This window comes from Lycorma delicatula, chromosome 9 (assembly GCF_047948215.1).
Source record: "Lycorma delicatula isolate Av1 chromosome 9, ASM4794821v1, whole genome shotgun sequence".
NCBI classification, from domain to species: Eukaryota; Metazoa; Arthropoda; class Insecta; order Hemiptera; family Fulgoridae; genus Lycorma; species Lycorma delicatula.
Genome location: NC_134463.1, coordinates 115476961 through 115487438, shown reverse-complemented (window position 1 = coordinate 115487438; position 10478 = coordinate 115476961). Strand labels below are relative to the sequence as shown.

Below are 10478 nucleotides of genomic sequence, written 5' to 3'. Positions count from 1 at the left end.
CAGAAATTTTATGTAATTTATTTTTTTTATTAATTCTTTACTTTTTAATAAAGTTGTAAGCTATATCTGAACCAATTATTACTCATTAGGTTCTTATTCAGTATTATATATAAATTCATTGTTAAACACTTAAAAGTTGGACTTAAGAATAATAAGTTTCCACTTCATAATGTTAAGGGTAAAATAACAAAATGTAAAACAGGGCTTTCAGTATTTAGTTTTACGGAAGTCGATTGTCGGAAGAGTGGTAAGACTGGTTACTAATTTTTGTAGCCCTGTTATAACCTCAAATTTTATAGTGGTTGGTAGTTTCTGCTGTGACGTTTGTAATAAAGTAAGTAGATGATAATTATGATTTCGTTTTTTACTTTCTGTAACTCATACAGTTATTTTTGTGGAATGTTGTTGATTAAAAAAAAAAATTGTTATTCTAAATGCCAATTGGTTTTGTTGGAATTGGATCATATTTCTGGTTACTTTGAAGGCGATATCCACTTAGTACTCTACTTTATTTACACAATATGACAACTTCAATCCTCTAATTATGATTGAAAATGTGTTTGTTAATTATGATTAGAAATTAAAGTCTTATTCTTTGACATTAATACATAACAAATCCCGACCAATTTTGATATGATGTTTACCATATTGATGATTACTTGTGAAAATTATTATATATTTTTAATTGTAGGTCGTCGTTGATGAAAAATACTTTTATCTTGCGTTGTTTAGTTTTTAGTAGAGTTTTCAAACCGTCATACTTTAAAACAAAATCAGTGGATTTCATTTGACGCTCATAGTTCATTATGGTTTTTTTTTGCCTAATATTTTCTTGATGTAAATAAACGTTAAGATTTTAAAATGATTTATATATTAATGTATGGCCTATGTGATTGTGTGTGGCGATAAAAATTGTGTGTGACGTAAAAATAAAATTCTTGTTTTGATAGTAAGTATATAATGCAAATTTATTTTGATTTAAATAGCAAGTGTATCAAATTGATTAAAAAACTGTTGGTTAAGCTAATATAATCCATTTGTATGCAACTTTTAAAGGGATGAGTGGTTGTTCATTGACTAATTTATATTTACTTATTCATTAATAAATAATGAATATTTCAAGTTAAATATAAAATATGAAGTAAAGGCAGTAAAAACCATTTATAGCATTTATTTTTCAACATTTGAAGAATGTATATTAGGCATAATTTCTTATGTTTTTTAATTTTCTTTTGTAGAATGCGTGTACCAGATGAAGTAAAATCAAGCTGGGCAGATGAAGTAGAACAAGTTGGAGGAGCACTGCCTCCCCCATCTGAACATGTTGAGAATGGAATAAAAACTGTTACTGAATATAAATATAATGATGATAATAAAAAGGTTTGTGTTTTGTAACGAAAAAGTTTGTATGTATGCATATCTTACATTAACAAATTTTTACCATTTAAATAGCTCTTCATTAATATATATATATATATATATATATATATATATATATATATATATATCATTACATTTTAAGTTAATTAAATAGTAAATATTTGTTAATGTATGTTTGTAGTTTGTGTTTTCTTTAATAATTCTTTTTCAATGTATGTATTACTCTTCAGCACAAAGTACCAATGAATTATACAAATACTGAATTTATGGAGAGTGTTTACTAGTTGAATCTTAACCCTTGAAGTGGTAAATACATCACTTTTATAATGCCAAGTAATTTTGCACAATATATATAGCCTTTTTCTTAAAGTTATCGCATTTTAATGATATTTACCCTCTTATATACCAAATTAGACAGAAAATATCAAAGCATATTGCTAAGTTAATATTTTTGATCATTAATGTAAAGTAATAATTTAGTAAAAAAAAAAATAAGGAATATAATCTCAAAGAGGAAAATGTGTTTTTTTATTGCACACTTTTCTCAAACAACTGAATAATTACACTTATTCTAAGATATGCATGTAATAGAACATTTTATTCTAAGAAAAACTGTTTTTGTTTCATTAATTTTACATGCAGTAGAAATTAAAATACAAAACAAAAGTATAATGTAAGTACAGTTGAATCGGTGTATTTGCTTTAGAATCAATATGCATGAAACTGCTAATCAATTCATATTTCATCGGGGACATTGTTTTATTAAAGAAGGGTATGTATTGAGATGGACAAATATTCCAGCAGGATTTGTGGTTTTTCCTTACAGTCAGTCCCATGTTTATACACAAATCAATAAAAGCTTTCATTATTGCTATGTTTACATCAACCCTCTTGCATAGTCTGGTGAATTTATGCCTTATGAATTTTAAAGCGACTTGTTTTTCAGCAGCTACATTCATGGCATACTTATTAGTTTCTTGAACTAATCGCAGCCAAACGTTTTCAGGGAAAACAAAGAGAAATATTCTATTGGCTGAGCATTCCTAGGAGGTGGATTGGTAAGGCCTACATTTCTAACAGAAAAAAACACTACTAGGATCTCAGTCCATGTGTCAATACTAGTTCTGAAGGCCCTGGCTGAGAGTTATTTGAAGGCCCAGGTAGGGAAGCAGTATCTTCTGAATCTGAGTCAGAGGAATTACTTGTCTGACTATGATACATAATTAGGGTCTTCAATAATAATGTCAGATTCATTTTCACTATTTAAAATATAATCCTCTATTTCACTATCATGTAACCCTTTAACCGCCATATTTTTATAATATAAACAGTGTTGTTATACACCTAAACAACGCAAAAATTCCTGGTCAGGCATGGCATTTTCACACGCTACAAATCATTTCATCTCATTCCCTGATGCAATACCTAATGGTTGTTCCAGAGGTTAAATAAAAAAAAAAAAATTAACACTAAAAATGGTGAAGCACAACTAAACTAGATGAAGATCAGATAACACAATATTACCGGTTATGAATGACTGCTGCAGAGTTTACATATGTTTTGTTCAAAACATAGGTTTTGTTTATAAAACTTGGATCACATAATATACTTTTTTGAGACTTCAGAAATTCTTACGTGTATCTAGCAATAAAAAGTTATTTTAAACATAAACAATAGAACGAACTGCAAACACAACACGGTAATGTAAACAATGATAGTACCCACAAATGCTACCTCGATTTTCGTTGCTGTAGAAAATAGCTTAAGTGCTACCAGTGGAAATAAAGTATACTATGAAAGAAGGGAATTGTTTAAAATGATAGTACACTTAAGAAGATTGGCTAACTTGTTAATTCAAAACAAGCCGTATGCAGGGATCATCTGTCAGCAAAATCGACAGTTGCAGTTTATCGGTCGTCATATATCTGTCGATTAAATCGACAGCAGTAAGTGTTGATTATATCATTGATCAATTGATTAAATCAACACTTACTGCTTTGAGGGTTAATGATTGTTTTTATATAACTGTAACTATGAAGAAAACGTTTTTTTACAGCATTACCTAAATGTAAATGTTAGACAGTTAGATGCAACATTTACAGTTCTATTGTAGTATATTTTAGAGCCTAAGTCTTGTTTAGAAGGTTCATGTTGTATGTACAATTTTTTTTTACATTAACTTGGAACTTAGACATTTTTTATTTACTAATAATTAATTATACTGTAGCCAGTGAATGAATCTTGTAGGATTTTTTGTTCTTCATTGGTTAATAGTCTTCCAAACTGCTGTTAGGTAGATTTCATAAAGAAGCAGGCTACCTATTGTAATGGGTACCATGATTTGACTTCTGGAAAATTTTGACATATCTTGTTTCACATTCCCTAGACTCAAAAACCACCGTCAGTTCAAAAGTTTATGTATATATATTTCGCTTTCTTGTTGCAATAACTGCCATAATTTTGCGCCACTCATTTTCAAATTGATACATAAGATATAATGACCCAAAATCTCAGTTGAGTTTATTAATGAGAAAAATCAGATCATTGGGGTTGAAATGGGGGGGAGCTTTTCCAAAAAAAACAAAATATTGCTATAACTTTCTTATTAAGTAAAATATTGAATTCGTTTAAAGTTTCTACTTTTCTTTTGATAAGAGCCTAAAACTTATCTAAATAAAGTTTTTTGATATCTCCTACCATTGGCCCTGGGAGTGGGAAAAATTTGGTTTCGAAGACAAAAAAATCTTACATAGTATAGATTTCAATCTATACTATGTATGATTTTTGCATACATAAATGCAAAAATTTGCATAGTATGTAAATTGGGATTGCATCTTAAATGCTCTTGCCGAGGTGGAAGACACCGACTGTAATATGTTTTGGCAATTTTTATAGACATAGAGGCAACATTTCCTTCCTTGTGTTGGAGTTCTGTCCTCTATGAGTTGGAACGCCGCAATGTTCCCGTAGCCCTACAAGCCATAGTGCATGACTATTTTTCTAACTGTACGGTTCTGTTTAGAGATGTGCACCTGGATGTGGAAAAGTCTGTCACCAGGGGAAGCCCGCAGGGTTTCCCCTGCTGTGGAACCAGGTATTTGATGAATTTCTGAGACTGACATTCAGAAGGGGGTCACGGCCCAGGCTTTCGCCGATGACTGTCTCCTGTTAGTTTGTGGTAATTCACGACTGCAGCTAGAAGACTGGATGCAGGCGGCTTTGTCGACTGCGGAGGGCTGGATGGACATACAAAATTTAAAGATTTCTGTGCCCAAGTTGAAGTTTATGCTTCTCAAGGGTGCAGACAAATTATCATACAGTTGTAACCCCCATATTAAGTATAAAGGCTGTGTGATCAGCTGAGTTAGGGTTCATAAGTACCTAGGTGTTTTGTTTGATGAGAAGTTGCTGTTTAGTAACTACATTAAGCAAGTAGCGGCGGACACCTATATAGAGTCCGCCATATTCATCACAGATATTGTGATGTACAAGTTTAGGAGGATTGCTTGGAAGGATTACGGGCTGTCGGGCCGTCATTTGTACATGGTGTACCGAGATATCTTTGAAAGTATGGCCTCTTATGCTGTGTCCTTTTGGGTGCATAGGTTAGACAGAAATTGAGCACTTATTCAGAATTTAAGGAATGCCCAGCATAGAGCATTAATGGTATACACTGGTGTTTTTAAAACAACCTCCTATGAGGCTACCACCGTATTGGGAAAGGCTCTGCCAATCGATTTAGTGGTGAAAGTTTGGGTGGCTATGTGGAAGTTGTGAAGATGTAGGGGGGCTGAGGTATTTGGGATGCGGTTTCGAGCCAAGCTTGTATCAGAGTGAAATGGTGATCACAATGCACTCGTAAATTTAGTTCAGTTGTCCATCTGTCACCAGAAGAGGAGGCTTTACAGCCTTGCAATTGATTCATGGCAGCAAGAATGGCACATCACGACTAAGGGAAGGTCCTTGTATAGATTTATACAGGACCTGGGGGGGATGGTATGCCTCTCCTTCGTTTTTAAGGGCAACGGGTGCCCAGGTGATCTCCAACCATGAGAATTTGAACCAATATTTGTTTCGGTTCTACCTGGCAGCTGATGAGCTGTGCGTCTACACGGAGATCCAGTCAAACGAACAAATGATGTTCGACTGCCCAGCTCTTGAGGGGGCCAGAACTCAGGCCAACTTAGAGGTCAAGGGGAAAATTGGCCACTCATAAGTGACGAGTAAATGGGGTAAAAGCCGCATTGTCGAACCGTGTGGGTGTTCCTTGATGCCATTGCTTTGTTCAACTGGCATCAGTAGTTTATTTAAGGGAAAGACTCTTACCTCGCCGCTGTGGGAAGCTATCTGAGAGTTATGGTTGGCCATCAGCCAGTTAAAGCTCCAAGTACTTTAATATTGATGGACAATTACTTACTGGCATTCAGCGACCTAGGAATGGCAGCGAATTTCTGTCTTGACGAGAAAAATTTAATTTATTGAATGTCATATATATTTTAGTAGTTGACGGGGTGCGCCTACCCATTTTAGAATATATGACAAGTGTGCGGTGGGACCCGAAGCAAGTGGTGTGTGGCACCATGCTTAGTTCGCTCATGCAATTAGGTTAGCTCTAGGAGCCAGTCACCTAATTGAATCACTAAACTGATTCAAGGCTCAGCAGCCGTTTGTGGCACAGACATTCGGTCTTATGCTTTAGCGCAACTGAATGGGGTGGTGGCGGGAGAAATGCCATGCAAATCAATGTTGAATGTTATGAAGTAAGTATTTGTACAATTAAGACATGCTTATTTTATTGACACTAAACACTTGACATTAAACATAAGAAGAAATACTGAAATGACAATTATGGATTTTGAGGTTATTTTAATTGTTAACGCGGAAGTTTAGCAGCCATCTGACGAGTAGTATAATATAAACTTTACTTAAGTCTAATTACACATCTTTATTGTATTGAGTTTGGTTTATCAAATGTCTGTTAGATTATAGAGTAAGAAGTAGTGAGTTTAGAGGACAAACATAACAAAAACTCTTTGTTGAATTATTATAGTAATAATTGTTTAAAAATATATATAGAACCACAAACTGTAAAGTTTTGTAGAATTGTAAGCTGCTAATCTTAAAATAGTGGTAATTCTGAGCAATTATTCCCCCAACCTCAATTTTACCCATATTGCAATATGTTATATTAGAGGTCAACATGAAGACGAACAAGTGAAAAAATTTGCCAGAACAATATCAATATAATTAACCAAACTTAACCTATGCCTGCTTTGCTCGCTAACCTTGTCTAGCGACCATAGGTTAAATTTGGTTCGATTATATTTATTTTATAAATTTATATATACATATATTTGGTTATCTGATAACCGAACATGGACATTGTTCTTTTTGTTATCTTCAACTGCTCATTCACATTATCTATGACCATTACACAATTTTTTTCTCTTGTTTTGTCTTCATGGTGACCTCTAATATAACATATTGCAATATGGGAAAAATTGAGGTTGGGGGAATAATTGCTCAGAATTACCAAAATAGTTTATGACTTAGTTTTAAGTTTATCATGGATTAATCACTTTTTTTTACATTGTTATTAGATGAAAATTGTACGAACATACAAAGTAGAAAAGCGAGTTGTCTCAAAGAATATTGCTCTACGAAAAACTTGGGCAAAGTATGGTGACTCAAAAGATGAGAAACCAGGTCCAAATCCTCAGACTACATTTGTTGCTGAAGATGTTTTTATGCAGTTTATTACTAATAAAGAAGAACAGGATAAACCTGAAGAGGATCTTTTTGATAAATTGAGAAGTAATATAATCTTCATAAATATCATTTATTATATATACTTTTATATTTATGCATTAAAGCAAAATACTATCTACTCATTTATTCATCACAATACTCATTTATTCTCAAAATCCTGAGGTTCCAAAAAAATTAATATTTTGTGGTGAATTCTGCTTAAGTTGTTACGAACCCATTAGCTTTTGAGTTGAATTATCTGATCAAACAGTGTTAATCTCCTTTGTTGAATGGTAGATGTGCATTTTGAATTACCAGTGATGCTTAATTTTTAATGATGAATCACATAGGATAAAAATTTGTTCAAACTTAGTAAATAAAATTTCCACATTTTGTAATTTTTTTACTGGTTGGATAATAAAATTTTGGTAAAATAAATTTGTATTTTTCTGTTTAAAATTGTATTTCTTGCCTTTAAAAATGTGCTTACAATGTATTAAGAGTTTTGGATTTTGTAATAATATAAATAGAAATATCGCCTCTAGGGAAATTTTGAGCATTTGTCTAAATTGAATTTTGTAAAAGTTAGTGTTAAGCAAATGAGATTTGGAATGATGACCAGATTTGGACTTCGTTCACAATTTATAAGATTGCTGAAGTATGGACTTTACATTGCTGAAGTATGGAAATTAAATTATTTTATCTGAATAATTCCATTTTTATTAAATCGATTTTTAAGAATATGTTGCTAAAATTTTGATTCATTAATTTATCTCAGCTTCATTTTTGAAAAAAGAGTTTTATAATAAATTTTATTATCCAACCATTATAAAAATTACAAAAAAATGTAAATTAAATAAAAAAATTAACTGTTTTATTTTAAGCCTTTATTTTTTATTAATATAAAGGTAGGGTGGTAAAAACTGAATTCTGGGGTTAAATAGGGTCATAAAAAATAAAGTTTTGCAACCTATGTGTTAAATAAACCATATTTATCTTATGATAACTATCCGATACTGGAAACTAAGCAGAAAATATAAAATTTTTGTTTTTACTTGCATGTAACAAGAAATATTTGAAGTATTTGCTTTAAAATTGATGCAAGGATCAAATTGTTTATTCATGTTCAGTGCTAGTTTGTTTGGAGTTGCAGATAGAACAGTTGATAGAGGTGTCTCCAATATGTTTTTTGATTCATCCAAAGCGTGCGAGTTGTTCTTGACAACAGTACATTTCAGATGACTCCTCCGTAAATACAAATCTGGTGATGACAGATCATCTGAGAACTGTAAAGGCCATATTCTGTGAGAAATTACACAATAATAGATAAATTTCTTGTAATTACTATGTTGTTAAATTGGCAAGATGAGTGGTCTCTATTTATAATCACCAGTTTCGCTCTTCAGTTTCAAGCTAGGCTACAAAATTTGTAATAATTTCTGTATATCATTATGCAGTCGTTTTTGTGAAAACAACAGATCTTAATTACTCTGTCCTGAAATTGTGCACCAAATTCCAAGATTTTGAGAATGCAATGGTTTTTCATGATAAATGTACAACCTGCAAAATAAACAACATTCCTGTTGTTGCTAGTATAGGATTGTTGTCCATTTTGGTTATGTGACTTTATGAATATTGTATAAATGTTGAAAAAATGAGTATGTTAGTGTTCAGGTGAATAACGGGCTCAATATTTATTATTGAGACTTTGAAGAGAATGATTAAGATCAAGAGTGTGTAGTGTGGTACTGTGGTATCCTTTGTTTAATTTCTTGGACAGTTAGAAAAAATTACACCCACAGCACACATGAATCTAAGAAGTAAAAAGATTTACAGGATATTAAGGTGTACATTATTTTTACTTTTGAGAATTTCATGTAGTTTTTTCCGAGTGTAATGTATTGTTATAAATTTGATTATAAACGTTCCTAATAAGATGTTTTCAAAATGAAATCATCAATGCCTGTGCTAAAATTTAAGCACCATATTAAATGATGTTATCGAGATATGTGAATATTAATTCATTACAGAATGTGATCAGTTGGGATCTGTAGCAGTGCATGTATAAAGTAAAGTAAAATTATTTTTTATTTTTGTGGTATTGTATTAAAAAAAGAACCATTAATTTTTCTTTCTTAATAATTAATAAATTTACTGTTACTTTTATAATATTTGTTAATTATGTTTTTCTTTTTACAGGTATGGGAGAAAAGGGTGGTGTTAAATGTCGTACTTGTAATGGTGATCATTGGACTACACGTTGTCCATATAAAGAGACACGTATGGTGCTTGGTAAACCAGATGATAAAAAGGTTCCTCCAGTACCTGAGGAGAAACCAAAAACAACTGTTGTTAAGTATGTACCTCCAAGCATGCGTGATGGTGCCAGTGGTAAACGTGGTGATAGCATGAATAATGCTCGCAGTCGTGATGATTCACTTGCTATTCGAATATCAAATCTTTCTGAAAGTACTCAAGAAACTGATCTTGAAGATCTGGTTAAACCATTCGGTCCAATATCAAAAATATTTCTTGCTAAAGATAAACCGTCTGGACTCTGTAAAGGATTTGCTTATATTCATTTTAAAGTACGTGCTGATGCTGCTAAAGCTATTGCTAAACTTGATGGTCATGGTTATGATCATTTAATTCTAAGTGTTGATTGGTCTAAACCTGCTAACCAAAATTAATTCTTTTTAATTTGATTATAAAAAAAAATATATATATTTCTGGTTATATTTAGGGGTTAAATTGATTGATTATAATAAACGTATACTGTCAGTAAAGTTATTTAGTGTTTTATTTCATATTTTTTCATTACTCTGTATGGTTGTGGTCTATGGTTTTTGGGAATGAATGAACTGATTACTTGTAAAGTAATGTGTATAAAATGGAGTACTGTAGTACTACTGCAATTGGATTTAGGAAATACCCTGTCTGTCTTAATAGGTTGTTGGAGTGGAAACATTTAGTGAGAGAGAGAGAGTGAAAGTGAGGGGGTTGTTAATAATGTTTCTAATTGTACACGACTAGGTAGAACATCTGCAATCTTTGAGTTACTAAAGTGGAACTTCATTAAAATTTATTACTTCAAAAAAAAGGGGTTAATTTGGATGCTTCAAAACTTTCTCTGGACATTCTAGAAATGGTTGAAGTGTGTGTTCTAATATTGTTTTAATATTGCTTGTGTAACAATTCTTTTCGAATTTTGATAATTTGTTTTTTCAAATTGATTATTGTAAGAATTGAGCATTGCATCAACATTTAATCTAATAATGTGAAGTGTTTTAAACTGAAAAAGTGACTTTTTTCTTTATTATTTTTGTGAGGATTATCTATGAATCAATTCA

General features: G+C 31.8%; 1 protein-coding gene across 1 annotated transcript; it reads left to right on the top strand.

The window, feature by feature from the left end:
- Nucleotides 1-174: 174 nt before the first annotated feature.
- LOC142330045 (eukaryotic translation initiation factor 3 subunit G-like) lies at nucleotides 175-9918 on the top strand. Its single transcript, XM_075375070.1, has 4 exons — nucleotides 175-334; nucleotides 1239-1380; nucleotides 6981-7194; nucleotides 9328-9918. Exons 2-4 carry the CDS (start codon nucleotides 1240-1242, stop codon nucleotides 9816-9818), a joined length of 846 nt encoding a protein of 281 aa, XP_075231185.1. The 5' UTR covers nucleotides 175-334; nucleotide 1239; the 3' UTR covers nucleotides 9819-9918.
- The last annotated feature ends 560 nt before the right edge of the window (nucleotides 9919-10478 follow it).